The following is an 18,723-nucleotide window of genomic DNA, read 5'->3' as shown; positions in this document are numbered from 1 at the left end:
GCGGAAACATAGATTGGTTTCCCGTTCAATCATGCACTAACAAATGTAAGCAGGAAACCACCTAACCGGAACAACTTTTCCAAAACAAATGGCTTGCGATTGCAAGCCAAAAAGGCGGAACTGATACTAGTAACCCGCAAGCTGAATGCACTATTAATGGTTCATCTTTCAGTCCATAAAAACATTGTGCACATTGTTTCGTAAATCTAAATTCTAAATGCAAAGGAATTATCTCTATCCCTAAGTATATGTCTTTTAATATTTATTTCCTCTTATTCTGTCAGTTCACGTATATGGTTCATATATCAATCTAAATTGTGCACATTCCTTCGTAAAGCTTAATTTCTGATCAAATACAACTCCTGACTTTTATCCTCAAGTTTCTGTCTTTCCATATTTATTTTCTCTAATTCTGTCAGTTCACGTGTAAGATCCGTCTTTCAATTTATATGAGACCAAAATGATTCAAAACCAATGCTCAAACTGAAGTGGTATTAGGTAAGGTTTTATTGAGATCACCTCAAGGTAGCCCCCCTCCTAATCTAAGAAATTTTCAACTAACCTCAGTTCACTCAAAACTAAATACAACTAAACTGAAAAACCGAGGATTTCCGTAACCGTAGGGCAGTTAAATGTTGTTTACTTAATGAAGTTGAGTGTAAGTATCGATTCTGAATACGCAAGCCTACCATTTGCAATACGTAAATAACTAGCCTAGCGTATATCTAACAATATAATCCCCGAATTTGTAAACGGTCCACGGACACACGATTGGGAGAATAATGTTGAGAGAATAATTAATAGTCCGTAAAACTAACAGTACGATCACAGACAATATAATCCTTACAGTCTCCATTACATGTACGTGAGTTCAAATCGCCAATTAACAATGTTATACCACGTGTTTCATAAAAATAAATATCGTTTTGCACAATATCAAATAAATCACCATTGATTAAATTATAAGCAGGGGATACTTCCACCCATATATATACACCAGCATAATAAATGACATCGGTAAGATTAATTTTTTTTATCAAGTTTGACCGTTGTGTGAACACATCAGCGGATGTTTCTAAATTCAATACGGCAGTTTGCACTTGACACTACCGTTCATGAACAGGCTCAATCAAACCGATTCGAGCAAATTCAAGACTATCTACCCTGAGTTTTTTTATGATACCTTGTCGTTCATTTTTCTATTACTGTCATGCAAAAGGTCCATAATTTTCTAAGGACAAGCTCAAAACTGATAAAAAAAGGTTATTTCCAAGGTATTAAGACGCTGGTCAATATGATTTGGCTTATGCTTCTACGCAAATAATCAATGATAGCATCAGTGTGTGTGGTGTGTGTGACAGTTCTGGTAGAAATACCCGCCGGAATGTGGAGCGGGGGCACTGGTGGCACCGGAGGTGTTAGATTTTGGAGTGGATCACTTGAACAGGTTGGGCACACACTTAAAGACACTAGTTTATAATCAAATTCAACCCATATTTCACTGTCTTCTTCGCCATTTTTCTTATTGCATGTTTTGCAATTATGTTGTGGATTTACTGGTATTAGCACCTGTCATATGTATTGCTTGAAGTTGGACCTCTTCTTCCTTCCTTCTCATTGGTTCGGGTGAAGGAAATAATATTCATTCACAAGTGTCTGTACTTTAATCTTTAATTTGTACCTGCGAACCCATATCATTCGTTTGTGTTAACTGTTGTTAAGATCCAATTAGAGTTTAAGTACCTCAATTGTTTGCAACAGATAACAGCTGACCCAGCCTCCTATTGACTTAAGAACCATGTTCTCAGGCGTCTAAGAAGTCCTTCAATTTATGAAAATATATGTCAACGTAAATATCAATCAATTTATTAGCTTTTACACAAAAGAGAACACAAAACGTTCATCCCGCGTCTTTTTTGGAAGTGAACTGTTCCAGTTAAAACTGATCGGCTTTCATATCCTATACATGTATATCTATAATATATAACATAAATTTGTTACATACACAGACACACATATATAATGAATTTATTAGTGAAAAAAATCATACTCGGTAGTTTAATAACAACACAATATATTTGACATTATTTTTGTATTTATGAAATTAAATTGCCGAAGTTCATTTTTGTATCTAAAATAGTGTACATGTAACAATTTTGCTGGTTCTACTGCTAAGGGAAAACAACAATTCCATAAAATGTCACTGTTTTAAAATAAATGGTTTCCATGAAAGCCTGCTTTACTGGTGGAGGAAGACCTCGGGTGCCCTTCCGAGCATTATTTCAGGAACGAACGGCCACCTGAGTAGGACCACCGACGTTCCGTAAGCTAGCTTTATGAAAGAATCCAAAGTCCCTGTCGGGATTCGAACTCACGGCGGTTAGGGGCAAATTGTTTGAAGTCAACGACCTTAACCACTCGGCCACGGACGCCCCCAAGTTTAGAGAAGAAATAACTATCTACATATAAGGAGAAGTCATATTACCCCCCCCCGTCCGGGCAATTTTGTAAAGGTTCACCAGATAATTTTTCATACCAAATATCGAAGCTAAAGTCTCTATGATAATACTGGTCATAATATAATAAAAGAAGATGCATGCTTGTTTTAACTATATATAAAACATATAAGAAAAATTAATGAAAACCCTTCACCCCTCCCGGATCGATGAACAAATTTGTTAGTCACCCACTAAAAGATGCTTCATGCCAAATATCTTTGTTGTAGCTCTTTCGTTTTTAGAAGATTTTTTTGGCGACGCCGGTGGGCGGCGTCGTCTCTTATGGAATGCTTTTTATTTTGGCCTTTGGAAGAAGCTGTTATGATTAGCAGTTAATGTCATGTTGTGTAAATTAGTTTTATTTTGATTTGTAAAAATCAAGTAAACAAATATGTTGTTCTATTTGTATTTATTAACTTTATGTAAAAAGCATGTGCATTGTGATATTATTTTCACGAAATTGCAGGCTCAGTTTAACAGCTTGTCACTTAGTTTTATTGGCAATACTAAAACCCGGATTTCGAATATCGTTGTGGTCTACATTGATGCCGTATTCTTTTTCATTCCTTTATATATTTTCAAATTTTCCTACGTTCACATGCAAATGAGTATTAGGATAGGTAATGGAACTGTTGTAAACGATTATCCTATTGATTTTATTCATATTACGTTTATTTATTGCACAGAATGATTGTTTTTACAAAGTGTACCAGTATTCGGATGTTGAAATCTATCCGATTTTCTGCAATTGCTGCTGTCACATTGCGATCTAACTTTTTATGAATATTTTACCATTGCTTTGCATGGCTTAATAAAACTGAGTCTGCAAAATTTCATAATTTTGCTGTTTAGGGTGTTCTTTTGGTTCAGGTTTTCTCTATTTTAAGGGGAAGTAACTCATGTTTACTAAATTATTTGTTCTTTTCTGTCTATCTTAGGTATTATTTACTATTTTTGTTGTATAAAATTTATCAGTTGTAAGGTCATCAAGAGCAAAAGGCCATGAGGAGTGAATATTGATAGATTTTTTTTACTGGCTTTAAATACCTTAAACTGGATCTTTCTAGTTTGTTCAGTTAGTACATACCTACAGGTATTTTGCTACAGGAATCTTCTCATCACTATGTGAAGCTAATTATTATTTTCTATGTGTTTGTATATAAAATAGATTGTATATAAATTGTTAATAAAATAACCTTTGGTAAAAATGAAAGGTAGAAAATTAAAGCTATGCATAAATATAGGTGCTCATGTCAATATATTAAAACAGAGAAAGGATAACATCCTGAAGTTATCAATTTTAAACACTTGATATATATGCAGTTACATGTAGTTATATAGTCAAGTCTAATGGAAGGTTGAAAGAGGGACAGCATTTGTTACTGTAAGAGATATGCATTTATTGTATAGACACACTCGCACAACTCAATCTTTATTATATGATATAGACTATTTGAGATTGTTTTCTTACTTTTATAATTTATACCGGTATTATTGTTTTCTTTCTACAATATTATTAATTCGATCCAAGTACCAATGATAATAGGATGTTATATTTATTTTTAATGGAAAATGGGAATTATTAATGTAATGTGCATACATGTGTATCTTAGTATATGGATTTAATGTGTATTTCTGTATTTAAAGACTTGTGCACTAAATTTTATAGTGGGTGATTTGTGCCACATGAAAACCAACAAAGTACAAAAAGTAACCGGGCGCCAGATGAAAACATGAAAATACAATCTACCACAAAGTGGTTCGTTTATTGCATTTTCATGTTTTCGCCCGGTGCCCCTGATGCAAAATACAAATCAGCCTTCATAAAATTTCTTATCATAGAAAAAAGGTTAGATTTTTATCTATACAAAAAAATAGATATTGTACATGTATTAGTACAGTTATATTCACTTTCAAATTGACCTGTTATAAATAATGCCACAACCAATAACTGTCTGGGCCCTTTTTAGTAAAATAATTATACAATATATAAATTGTTATTTTGATTAAGATTATGAGCATGTAAGGTTATTTTTCTTATTTGTTTAATTAAGAATTAATCTACCAGTTAATTTAAAAATCTAAAAGTATCTGTCACAGTTTAGAAATGTTCACTATTTAGGGGAGAAAATATGTAAGCGGCCAGATAGCTAAATCGCTACAACCGCGGTACATTATTCTGTGGGTCACAGGTTCGAGTTCTGGTCAAGCTGAAAGTTTTTCTCATCCTGTGACTGCATATAACCATGAGTTTAATTCACTATGCTCTGTAAACATCAGAAATTCAAGGACACAAATCAATATAGTGGGAAAATATGTTGTGGTTAAGAACTAACTTTCATTATTAAAGACAAAATGTGTAGCCGGCCGGATACCTCAGTTGGTTTTCTGACAGTCATGGGTTCGAGTCATGGTCAGGCAGTTTCATTCAGGGTTTCGAAGTGGTTTTTCAACATGTTCGATTCATTTAACAGATTGTATTAAATTTGAAATGGACAAAGGCAGTTTTGCATAATAAAAAAGCATTTAATACAGTTGATCACACTATACTGCACACGAAGAAGTTCTTCTTCTTTATGAAACTTCAAGCATCTGCCATAGGTAATGACATTCTTACATGATTAAAGTCTTATCTCTGATAGACAGCAGCTGTTGGATGTGGCTGGTACTCATTCTTCTACTGCTCCGAGTACCTATGTGTCCCCCTGAGGTTCATTTTAGGTCCTCTTTTATGTCTAATATATGTCAATGACATGTCTGCAACCCTTAGAGCAATACTAAGCTTTTAATATATGCTGATGACTCAGGTATCCTTGTATCTGGTAAAATAAATGTGGAGAAATTCTCTCTTATGGCACGAGTCTTATAAGATTGGTTAATTGACTATAAATAATTGTCTTTGCATCTTGGCAAGACTATTGGCGAGTCTATTCTTTTTGGTTTAAGTTTCAACTTAAACTGGGCCTAGCCTCCAGGTCAAATGTAATGATACTGCTATAAAGTACACATCTTTTGTTAAGTATTTAGGTGCAAAACTTGATCAATTTTTTTGGCGTCGCCTTCGATGCTTTGCATCAATGCTTTTCTTGTTTTTTTATTTACATATAAGGAAAATCAAGGACCTCCTGTCGCCGGCTCATATTTTACTCAAGGGACTTGATTTAAACAAACTTGGAAGACAACAACTAGAAGATGTTTCATGCAGTATCTTAACTCTAGCTCTTTGGCTTTTTAGAAGAAGACTTTCTTTACTATATACATATAAGAAAATCAATTATCCCCTTGTGCGGGGCAAAGTTTGACCCCATGGATTTTATGTAGATACCCACTAGAAAATGTTATATGCCCCTAGGTCTTTGGGTTTTTAAATTTTTTGTTTTTACTATATATGTTTTAAGGAAAATCAATGACCCCCTTTAGGGCGGGGTCTTTTTTTCCAAAGAGATTTATTTGAACAAACTTGGTTTACTCCTACTGGAAACAAGTTTTGCTTCCCCCAATCAAACGAGACTGACCTGAAGTTGATGTTTGGTTGGAATTCTATGTAGTCATACAGCTACTCGAAGGGATCATATGAGATGCGCGCAAACCGTGACCGTGATTATTCAGTATTAAAAGCACAAAGATCAAAATTTTGGTCTAAACAACAAACCAATACTTCATGTATAAATTGAATGTATATCGTAAAGCTTACGACATAAATTTAGGGAGGGAAATACATATACCTTAAAGGGAGGGCATATGATCCCTTCGAGTAGCTGTATGACTACATAGAATTCCAACCAAACATCAACTTCAGGTAAGTCTCGTTTGATTGGGGGAATTCTATTACGTCATACACTACTCTCGTGCTCATATGAGACTTTAAAGCAACAGAACAAAATTTTGGTCCCATAGGAAAGTTAAGCATAGCACATACCTTATATCAGGTGAATTAACAAGATAACACAGCATCTGCAAAAGTTGCATTTTCTTGCTGAACATCTTTATGATAAAACTGCGCAAATGTGTCTGCATTTTTCCATCCTGCTACACTCAATATTTCATGAATAGGAATATGACAGGCCCTGGCCTTTGAAGTTGAAGCCGACCTGACGCTGTGAGCTTTAAATATTGAAATATTAATCCCAGATAAACTCATAACAGTTTTTAACCATCTACAAATAGTACTTGAAGTCACTGCTGCATCTGGTTTCAAATAACTTATAAATAACGATTGTTCATTATTACGTAATAATTCAGTCCTACTTATATATTCAGCCAAAGTATTTACAACACATAATCTTGTGTCTGGATAACTTTTCAACATAACATATGGTACACGCCTTCCTGGCTTTGATTGTTTCAATGAACCTTTATACTGTAAAACATAAAAATCAGAACCTTTCCTTAGGTTTTCAATTGTCAACAGTTGTAGAGACTAGGTTTTCAATTGTCAACAGTTGTAGAGACTGAGCTCTGGAAGCTCGAGTAAGAGCAATTAACATTGCAAGTTTTAAAGTTTAAAACTTCAATGATAAATGATAAATCCTGATTTGGAGAAAGAGATTTTAAATACTCTAGTGACTTGCTATCATCCCATGTCTCTTTATATCTTGCTTTAGGTGGACGCATATTAAATACACCTTTAGAAAATCTTATAACAAGTGGGTGTTTTCCGGTAATAAAACCATCAAACACAATTCCTAGAGCTGATAAAGCACTTCTTGCAGCATTAATACTTTCATATGACAGTCCAGATTTAAATAATGTTGTCAAGAAATCTAAAATAACATTTACAGTAACTTGAACTGGATTAATTTGTTTTTCATCACAGAACTGAAACCATTTTTTAATGTAAACTGAGTATTGATTTTGTGTTGAACGTTTCCATAAGGACATGATAATGTTGGCAGCCCCCTCTGAAATGTTTCTACCTTCAAACGATTGCCTGATAACCGAGAAATAAAGAGGTTCAGTTTTCCTACCAGAGGATGAATTTTGTCTGTGAATGGAATCTGTAGTACTTTCCCTGTCACTGGAACTATGTAAGGAATTTCTATCAAATGTTCCAGAAAATTGTTCCACCAGTTCTGTGTTGGCCACAGTGGCACCAACATAATGCATTCTGCTTGGTCTTGCCTCAGCTTCTGAAGAACTCGTCCCACTAAACTGAAAGGACAGAAAATGTACATGAACATTTTAGACCAATCTAAAGAAAATGCATCAACAAAACATGCTTCTGCATCTGGTTTCCATGAAACATATTTTAACAATTGATAATTTAATCTTGATGCAAACATATCTATCTCAGGTAATCCCCAGAGATCTGTTATATCCCTGAAGATTTTTTCATTTAGTTTCCATTCAACATTTTCTTTAAAATTTCTTGATCCATAATCAGAAATATTACTTTTTCCTGGTATATGGGTAGATGACAACCAAATTGAACGCTCTATGCACCAAATCCAAAGTTTGTGCACCAAGTCATTACATTCTAAAGATCTACAACTGCCCATATTTCGTATGTTAGCTACTGTGCAAGTGTTATCTGACTGTACTTGGACATGTATGTTAGACTTATTTTTACAGAAAGCTGTAACAGATAGATAAGCTGCTAGGAGCTCTAAATAATTTATATGATGATCTGCCTCTGTGGTGGTCCATCTACCACCTATTTCTTGATTCTCACATATTCCAGCCCATCCTAAGGATGAGGCATCGGACACAATGACTAAATTTGCATTACCATGATCAATAACCCTTTCTTGGGAACACAAATTATCTATCCACCATTTCAGTTCACTTTTCATTTCATCTGTTACATACATTTTACAAGAATAATCACCTTTCGAAAGTTTTAATGCATGAATTTTCTCTTTTTCTATTTTTCTGTAAAAAAGTTGACCATACTCAACAGCTGAAAAGCTTGAGACCATCAGGCCTAGAATTCTAGCTACAATTTGAATTGAAACTTGATATTTTCTGTATAGATCTTTGCATTCTTGCAATAGTGTTAACACTTTTGTTTCTGGAAGGGTTACAACCATTTTTTCAGAATTGATTTCAAAACGCAGTGAAGCATATATTGGTTTCATGAGTTTAGTAAATGTTCTTGGGGCAAAAGAAATACCATTTGGCAATGCTTGGTATTGATACAATATACCACGATGCTCAAATATCAATTTTACCCGATCTTCTTCCGCAATGAATACAGAATAATAGGCATCCTTAAGATCTACTGATGCCATATAACAACCAGGTTTAACCAAATATAATACTGATTCAAATGTATCCATCTTGAAATGATGATATGTTATTTTTTGAATCAATTTTTTTAAATTCAATATCATTCTGTATTCACCAGGATTCTTTTTCGGTACAAGAAAAATTGGAGAAATAAATTCATTACAATGATGAAATACCATTTTTATAACTTTCATTTCAAGTAACTTTTGAATTCTACAATCAATGCCTCACTCTCACTGAATTTTGATGAATACAGTGTGTTTGAATAGGATTTTCTGAATTCAAAAACTCAATATGACAATGTTTCACAATGTCCAAAATATTTTCATCTTGTGTAATTTTTCTCCAATTTTTTTCATAAAATCTTAATCTACCAGCTTCAAATTTTTGACTAACCTGTTTTATTTCTTCTGCCCCTCCTTGAAGTTTTTTGAATAACCTGCACTCGAAAATGATGCAGTTTCAGTAGGCTTAAACCCTCTACCTCTGTAACCTCGTCTCAATGAGCGACCACCTCTACGGTACGGAAAATTTCTGTACCCTCTTCCACGAGGAGCACGACCAACTTTACCAATTCGGCTCATGTCTTGTATATCTTTGACATTCTTGTTAATGTCAGTTTCATTTCCATACAGGAAATCTGTAAATGGTAAACTGGGCGACGTCAGAGGAAAGAATTTCGGATCAAAATCATTCTTGTGGGATTCTTTTCGTTTGTTGTAAAGAAGCTTGTTAGAATGTCCCAGCAACGCCAAGGCATTGGATCCCAACTCGAATGCTCCAGAATCAGTATCACCCTGTTTATGCAACAATTTGACAATGTTAATGGAGGCTTTAATTACACAATTTTGAATTAACTGCATCTAAGCATCATCCGTTTGAGTTTGAGGCTTTAACAATCTCCACATACCTGGATTAACTCTTGTTTTGGTCAAGGACTCACAGTTTTGGGGTCTCAAAATTCCCTTTATTATTTCTTGCACCGTCTCTTCAGGAACACCGTTCCTAAATGATCTGTTAACAAACTCGGCAAGATCTTCATTTACTTTTGTGTCAACTTTGTCTGCAAGAAGGAACTTATCAGAAAGACCCTCAAATAATGTCTTCTGTTTCTTAGGTTAAGGTTGAAGCTGTCTTGGACAATTTTCATCATCCTCATCATTTTCACCTGTACATGTAAAATCATACCTGTCTGGGCAAAAACTACCATCATCATGCTCATCATCATATGACTCATACTCATGAGCATCTTGGGGAGCATTATAATAGTCATCCTAAATAGAATTTACTCTATCTGATAAATTTTTCAAATCTTGACCCTGTTTATTGATGTTAGAGTTCATTTGTTGCAAAATTTTTAACACTTCAGTATCACATGAAACGTTAGTCTTAGACTTGACAGACGATCCAGATGCTTTCACAGGCTGTTTTTCTGACTTTTTTTATGTCTCTTTCTTAGAGGAAGATGATTCAGTCTGTTTTACACCAGAAGTACTAGGCTTCACCGAAGCACCGTCTGTTTCTTTGCTTGGCAAGTGTGTTGAATTTCCTTGCAACATGCTTTCCGCCATATTGAACAGCTGATTGACAAAAATATATTCTGAAACCCAAATACTTGGGCTTATATATTTGATACCAAATAAATTGCAAATAAATTTAAATTTCAAAATACCAAACAATATTTAAGCAACCTCGTTGCCTAAAATTTAAATGTAAAATACAACCACGTTGTATATAAAAAGAAATAAGCACGCTTGTTTAGGCTTAGAGACTATAAAAAGTTTACTGCACGGTCACGAAAAATTTCTACAGCACCTGTAGATAAAAAGATTCGTCTGCACAGGACGAAATCTTATAGCGCACTGAATAATCACGGTCACGGTTTGCGCGCATCTCATATGAGCACGAGAGTAGTGTATGACGTAATAGAATCATTATTAAATTCTAGCTATTTGGCGTTTTTTGGAAGAAGATATTTTTGTTTTGTTTTACTACAAACATATAATAAAAATTAATATTGCTAATTTATTATTAGCTAAAGTGGGTGGCTAACAGTAAATTCTAAGCAGCAAAGTGTCCAAGAATAAAATAATAAATAAAACAAAAAAACTTATCAAAACATAAAAGGTGCCAAAATTTGCCTTATGAAACATTTTACCGATGCAACTCGAATAATAAATGACAAAATAATCTAAATAAGTACGTGTAATTCTTTATGATTGTGTTGTTTGTTTGGTTTTACGTCACACGGACACAGTTTAGGTCATATCGCGACGTTTCAGCTTTACTGGTGGAGGAAGAACTCAGGTGCCCTTCCGTGCATTATTTCAGGAAACACCGACGTTCCGTAAGCTAGCTGGATAGCTTCCTCACATAAGAGAATCTAATGCCCGTGTTGGGATTCGAACCTACTGCGGTAAGGGGCAAGTGGTTTGAAGTCAACGACCTTAACCACTCGGCCACGGACACCCCATTTATCATTATAACTGTGTAATAAAGTGACATACGTAAACTACCATAACGGGCTTGTATTTCATTTTCATTATATTTGTCATGTGTTCATTATACATGTACTGATATATCTATTAAACCATTGTTATAATGCCAATTAAAATAATAACATCACTATTCCGCTGAGAATAAAGTACAAAACACGTTTCGCTTTGAAATAATACAAGTTATACCCGTGTTAACGTTCACATATCCTTAATTATACTTGTTTAGAAGAACACATTCTTTTAAATAGATATTTACTTCATTTATTTGTACATCGTTGTTTAAAGAGTAACCAAAAGCTTTTGTAACCAGTATTTAAATATTTATTTGCAAAACTTGTAACAAATGTAACAATGAAAGCAAAATGTATACATGTATTGGTTTGAATAATATGCTTATGTAATAACTTGTCGATGTGATTTTTAGATTGAATTTTGTAATTGCTTGTTGTATTTCTTTTTTGCAAAAGTTTTGTAACACACGTTTGATTGTTGAATTATGTTGTGACAAGGACAATTTCCTACATTTCCTTCATACGTTAGCAATTACAATAGAACATAAGCATAACAACCGAAAACTATATGTTTAACGTTTCTAAGCATTTTAAATATTGTAATTGAGAAATGTTTAATAGTTTCCAGTATATTAGAAAAAGGCAAAGATGTATACAGTTATCTTTTATTTATTTCTTTTGTATTGAGACATTTGCGTTGTTGATCAATTAAATCTCCACTAAAATGTTTGGATTGAATCAAACATTGACTGACATAAAGCTTTATTGATACCATTTTTACTCTTCAGGGAATCTAATTCCAAGAAGTTGCGTGAAGAACGTGACATAATTAGATCTGATTGTCCTAGTTAACTGCTTTGTTATTCTGGGATTGGTGTGACGAGGGATCCTACAAGTAAAAACCAGTAAACGCTTTACTGATAACATATAAATGTATTTATTTGAGACATTTTAGACAAATGACAATTTTATTCATATTTATGTCTATAATATGAAAAGATTAACCGTTTAGATCCTGATGAATTACGTTGTCTGTCTCCAGAGACAGTTAAATACAGTTTGTTTACAGGGACATTGAATAGTTGTAGAAGCTGAAATTGTATAAGACAAATAAACAAGTGTTTTAGGTAAATCTGTGATATTTTGTATGTTTGGATTTTTACGACACGTCAACACATAACTGGCCATATTGTGCCGAATGCTGTGATATTTATGTTAAAATCTATAAATTAAGATTTAAAAATAATTGCTGTTGTCACTATTAATTGAAAAAGGGAGTATGTTTTCAAAGAAATTGACGATAAGAGAAGACACTAGATTAGTTAGATTAGTCTGAGGAAAGCTCTGTAAAATTTACGTTATGTGCTATCGAGTTAATCAATTATATATACTTACCGACTTTGTTTTGAAAGTTAATAATTTTCATGATGAAGTAACAGATAGTGATATAAGAAACAGAGTATACCTTAATGCTTAAAAAACAATACTGTTTTAGATGAAAAAGTGTAACAACAATAACTATTTTTTATACAGAAGAAATAGTCAAATTAATTTTGAACTGTGGCAATTTAACCGTAATTAATAGTTCAACAATACAAACCCATGAAATGTTTTCTAGGTTTAGTATCCTGAGTGTGTCGGGGGCCGCGTCCTGTGAATGTTGCCTTTGCCTTGTTGATCTTTATTCTTGTTTTTTTTTACAAAGTGATTTCGATTTTGTAATGTGCATTTATTTATTTCTAAACAAGTTCATACTTTAAAAAACTTAAGGTCGGATTCTCTAACGTAAGAAGGTGCAATGCAATGTTTACTTCATTTTAAACATTTTCCATAAACAAAATTTCGTATTGTTACCGACAAGGTTAATGTGGTATTCTACATACAACTGCGAAATTAAGTTGTCAGCTTGAATCAGAGGAGGCCGATACTCAGACTATGGCGTCTAAAATAGCGAGTATTGAATAAATATAGATTCAATACTGAATATATTAAACGAGTTGAAGTTACGTATATTGGGCGAGCTTTTGGCATTAATAATACATGTATTGTGACTTCAATAAAAGTAATGAAGCTACACGTATATAATTATATTCTTCTCGTATTGATCACATGTACAAAATATGAACCATAGTCTTTCCAGCAACATATTAGAACTAGAAATGTGTCCATAGGACACGGGTGCCCCCAGCGCGCCACTGTTCTGTCAATCTTATGACTCTAGGTCAAATATCTTTTGAAAACTAAAAATCTTTTACTAAGTAAAGGGCAAGAACTGAACTTTACAAATACTGAATAGATCCACAAGGTGCATAAGTACACATGCTGACCAACATTCTTGTAAACTTTCAGGTCTACAAGTGAAATACTTTTTGAGCTATGCATGAACAAGTTGAAAATTGCAAATTTATACTACTGTAAGTCAAGGGCAATAACTCTAACAAAAATGAAAATGATCCACAAGCAAAACCCCATGTGCAGACTAAATATGCTGCGCAACCTTCCCATAAGGTATAATGACTCTATATCAAATCCTTTTTGAGTTACAGGCGACACAAGTTGAACATTGCAAAAATGTTCTAAGTCAAGGGCAATTCAAAAAATACTGAATAAATACAGACGAAAATACTCGGTGCTCAACTACGCATGCTGATCAATATTCCTGTAAAGTTTCATGACTCTATGTCAAATACTTGTTTGAGTTACATGCGACACAAGTTGAAAATTGCAAAATTTTACTAAGTCAAGGGCAATAACTCTGAAAAAACTAAAACTATCCAGACGAAAATACCGAGGTGCCAACTACACATGCTGATCAACATTCCTGTAAAGTTTCATGACTCTAGGTCAAATACTTTTTGAGTTACGTGCGACACAAAAGAGAACAGACGGACGGAAGGACGGACAAAGATAAATCTAAATGCACGCCACTAAAGTGCAGGCACAAAAATGTTAGGTAAAGGCTAGTTTTCCGGGCAAAATTAAAGTCCTTTCATATTGTTGTAATCATGTACATGGTTTAAAAGAAATGAAAAAGTTGATGCTCTTGCTAAACATTCTTTAAATATGCAACTATTTAGAGAGATACTGTTTTTAAACCTTCAAAATTAAACTTGTGTGTCTGAATGGAAATCAAATTGGGACTAATCCATATTTAACAAACTTCACTTTGTCTCCAGATTTTCATTATATAAACCTTTGTCGTAATGTGTCGTCATTTCTATCTCTTTAAAATTGTCATGTTCAGGCGGTTCGTCTGAAATGTCGAATAGGACAAACTGGAGATACACATTCTCATCTTTAACACGCGATGATACTCGTTATTGTAAAGGTTGCAATACTCGTTTTTGTAAAGGTTGCAATGAGTATTAAACTGTCAAATATTTGTTGTCTTGTACAGGTTAGTGATCGATAGTATCGAGTAAATTCACTTTCAGAACTTTTTGACTATATTGATCGGATACCTTTAATAAATAAATCCTGTAATAACCTTTCTCGGGTATTATTAATCTTATGTTAAAAATAATAGTGTTCAGTGCGGTATGGTCATTATCTCGTATGTGTCGTTAAACTTAAACAAACCAACTATCTCCTGTAAACTGTCATGATAGAGTTGTTGTTGCAAGAAAGTTCCACATTCTCATCTAGGCGACTGTTCATTGAATGTCATGATCTTGCAAATTTTGTATTACGAGTAAATTTACTATCAGAACTTTTTGACTCTGTTCCTTGACAAATTAAAAAGAAAATATTAAAAAAAATAGGAAACAAGAGTGCCATGATGGCCCTAAAATCCCTCACCTGTATATAGGCCCCTGGAACAAGGCCAATTTTAAACCAGGGACTTTTATTTGGACAAACTTGGAAGACACCCATTTGAAGGTGTTTCATGATAAATATCTATGCTCTAGCTCCCTGGCGTCCGTCCGTTAGCAATTTGGTTTCCGGAGCATAACTTAAGATCCATTTGGCCCACAATATTCAAACTTCATAGGATGATTGTCCATATTGGGTAGAAGACCAATGGTGATTTTGGGGTCACAATGTCAAATGTCACTATTACCTTTAAACTGAAAACAGTTTCGCTCAATATCTTAAGTATTAATCAACCTACAGCTGTAAAATTTTATAGGATGAACAGCCATGTCCAATTCATGACCCCATCACCTGAATTATGTTCATACGCCGTAAAACCAAACTTTTTTATAAATTGTATATTTTGTTGACTCAAAATTGGAAGTTAACAGCCGAAGCACATCTTGTTCTTGTTGTGACTCTCGGAAAGTGTTGAAACGGTTATCTTAGGGAAAAAATGTTTCATCGAGTTAAGTTACGAACAAAAGCTACTTAAAATCTGTAGCATAAGTATGAACTTACCTGTTTTTTAACTTTGTCTTTTAACGTCTTATCTGTGATATGCAGGCTTCATAACCTCTGACTCCCTTTCAAAATTCCTTTTTGTTTAGTTTCGCCCATTGTTTTCTCGTTTAGGGCAGAAGATTTTTATTTTTTTGGGGAACCATACGCCGCTTTTCATTGAATGGCATGGAAGTGTCACATTGAAGGTTCCATGATAACCGCGGATTACATCTGCGGATGTTTCTAAATTCAAAATTTTACCATTTCATGTTTAAATGTTGAATTCTGCTTAAGCCGGTGCAAGGGGCTGTTGACGGTAGTTTGCACTTTACAGTACCGTCCATGAATAGGCTCAAACAAACCGAGCCTGCAAACGTTTTCAATTTTGCCGTGTTCGGCTTTCTTTAGGGATTATGTTTTTCTCTATTTGATGGTAAAATTGGTTAAAACTGGTTATCTTCTTGATATTCTAAGAAGTGTTACAAGACATCTTAGGATATCTTTCATTGCATTCTGGTTCCTTGTGGCTGGGGATTTGCCTGCAAGGGTTGGGATTGCAGCCACCGTTTAACCCTGCGTGATCGTCAGAGGCGACTTATTGGGTTCGAATTATAAGAGTCTATGCATCTATTAGCTTCGGCAGGTGAGGTGGTTTGCGTTCATTGAACGCCGCCTGTCCTTGTTGATCTTGTTTATCATGTTTTTTGGCGCATAGTGTTGCTAGACATTTGTAAGATCTGAGGTTAGTCAAAATCATCTTTCCTGATCGGCGTCATATGACCTAAATTGTATTAGTGTGCCGTACAAACAACAAAAATCTGCATTCTTTTGGCAATACATTCGTATGGAAGAAATCACCTTGTTTTGGATCTTCCACAATTGAAGATCCTGTAACACAATTCTTTCATTATTTTATTTCATAAATATGATGCTCAAATTAAGGTATAACCATCCTAATGCATTACTTCCGCTGTGAAGAGTATTCAAATAGGCTAGAACTACTGTTAACTACATTGAAAATGAGGGCCGTGGGTTCAATCCCCAGAAGGGTCAACTCTTTTTTTTTCTTCTTTTTTTCTTTTAACATTATTTATGTATCTCTCATGTCCCATTTGGAAAGAAAAAAATGTTTAATTTTGATTTTTTAATTTATATAGGTATTTATTGGCTAAATTATGCTAAATCTAGTAATAAATATGGTACCTGATATTTTCAAAGTGTAATAAAATCAAAACTAGACGGTAAAGGTATTTCATATTTTACAAGATCAACCAATATACTTCTTTAAAAATTTAGGGAAACTTTGAAAACAGGCACTCATTTGGGTAAATTTCACGGATTTTTTTATTTTTTATAATTTAGCTCCCTAAGTAGGAAAATGGTCAGACACGTGGTAAAAATGGGTGGGGTAAGGTAACATTTTTATACAGATTCCATAAATTTTAAGTAGAAACCATAATTTTGCTTATGTGGTTTGTTAACTGAATGGTACTATTTGTTTCTTACCAAAAATTAATGGGAAAACATTTTTCATTAGAATGTTATTGCAGACTATTTAAAGGTTTCTTATTTCTAAAAAAAACGCCCTCATAACATCCTAGCTTGAGTTCAGAAAAGTGGCCATAACTTGATTTCCGTACGGTAAACTTTGTTTAAATTGTGCATACAGGTCTACTTTAAGGTATATATCTGACCTATGATGTCAATTTTTTAGTTCCTTATAGTGTCCATTAGGGTCGTAATACCTTAAGATTTGTCAATACTGTATGTTCCAAAAAGCATTATTTATAAAGATATTACCCAATTTAACATCTTATGTAAATAAATGGAGGTAATTAGATATTTATTTTCTATAAATTCTAAGTCAAATTTTCCAATTAGAACAGAATGCATGTAATATATTGATTAAATATAATGTACACAAATATTTGCAGTACACAATTTACATATTCTTTGATGTTTGAACATTGTTTTATTTGCATAATTATATACATATATAATTTTTTGCAAGTGTGGTATACACACAGAAACAATATCAATCTCAAAACATACAGGATCTTCAAACTGTGTGTACTGTCCCACATTATTATTTCTAACTTCACGTTTAGGTCTGTATTTAATTCGGCTACCAGCTGCAGGCGTATAGATAATAAGCTCGATACTACATACATCAATTTTTTTGTCCATTGGCCCGGATTTTATCAATTAATCCCTTCGATTTACAGCTAAAAATAAATTCGTATTCCAGAACTCCTTTCGATTTGTTTTATATTGGTTTCACCTTCGGTGATTCGCACCATGTCATATAAATGAACGAGAACCAGAAAGCAGTTCTGCTGTACATGAATTCGGAAGCTATAAATAGCTGTATATAAATACATGTTCTGATTTTTGATACTTAGGTTATAAATTTGATATTTCCCTTTTTCGTAGTACATAAAATTATAATTTGTTAAATTTTGAATTACATTTACACACAGCATATCAAGTATACTAGTAGTGATTGAATTTGTCAATATAAAGAAGATTTCAGGTATAAGACTTTAATAATTTTGCTTTTGATAACTATTCTAAATTTATATTTTCGAAACTAAATGTTTAATAATAACATGTTGATATATTGGTTGTTTTGAAATAATTATATCTAGTATATAATGTTTCATTTTATTTGCAACATTGGTATTGCATGGAGGTAAATTATCACCACATTCTGCTTTTAGGGGCATGACTGGTGACATGTCCGGGGTCCGTACTCGACAGCAATAGCTGCATTTTGTGTCTTTTACGAGCGGATGAACCCTTAGTAAGCACAGGTTATAGATAGATGGATATTGGTAACAACAGAAAACAGAGATCTGCAGTTAGAAAATGAGGTCTAATGTTTTTTTTATGAATGGTTTTAAAGCAATTCAACAAAAAAAAAATATTGACCTTCCAATAAATCAATTAACAATAGTTTTTTATATATCACCAATGTCTAAGTAGCTCTTATATCTTTGACTCGCACGAACATGATGCTAGTGAATTTCCTCATACCTGCCTAAAATTCAGGTAACAGTCTTCTATTATATTGATAAATACTATATCACCATGTTACGCGTGTATACAAACAAAAATCCTTGAATTTGATCT

The 18,723-nt window shown here is 33.6% G+C and overlaps 1 protein-coding gene and 1 pseudogene across 1 annotated transcript; both read right to left on the bottom strand.

The window, feature by feature from the left end:
* Positions 1-7,273: 7,273 nt before the first annotated feature.
* LOC132724583 (uncharacterized) lies at positions 7,274-8,776 on the bottom strand. The gene has a single exon (XM_060709459.1). It carries the CDS (start codon positions 8,774-8,776, stop codon positions 7,274-7,276), a length of 1,503 nt encoding a protein of 500 aa, XP_060565442.1.
* LOC132724582 (uncharacterized) lies at positions 7,514-10,297 on the bottom strand (annotated as a pseudogene).
* Positions 10,298-18,723: the final 8,426 nt, after the last annotated feature.

The sequence above is a fragment of the Ruditapes philippinarum genome, unplaced genomic scaffold (genome assembly GCF_026571515.1).
Source record: "Ruditapes philippinarum isolate M1 unplaced genomic scaffold, ASM2657151v2 ctg5833_1_1_1_1, whole genome shotgun sequence".
In the NCBI taxonomy this organism is placed as follows: Eukaryota; Metazoa; Mollusca; class Bivalvia; order Venerida; family Veneridae; genus Ruditapes; species Ruditapes philippinarum.
Note: the sequence above shows the minus strand (reverse complement) of the source record. Positions and strands in the feature narration are given on the sequence as shown.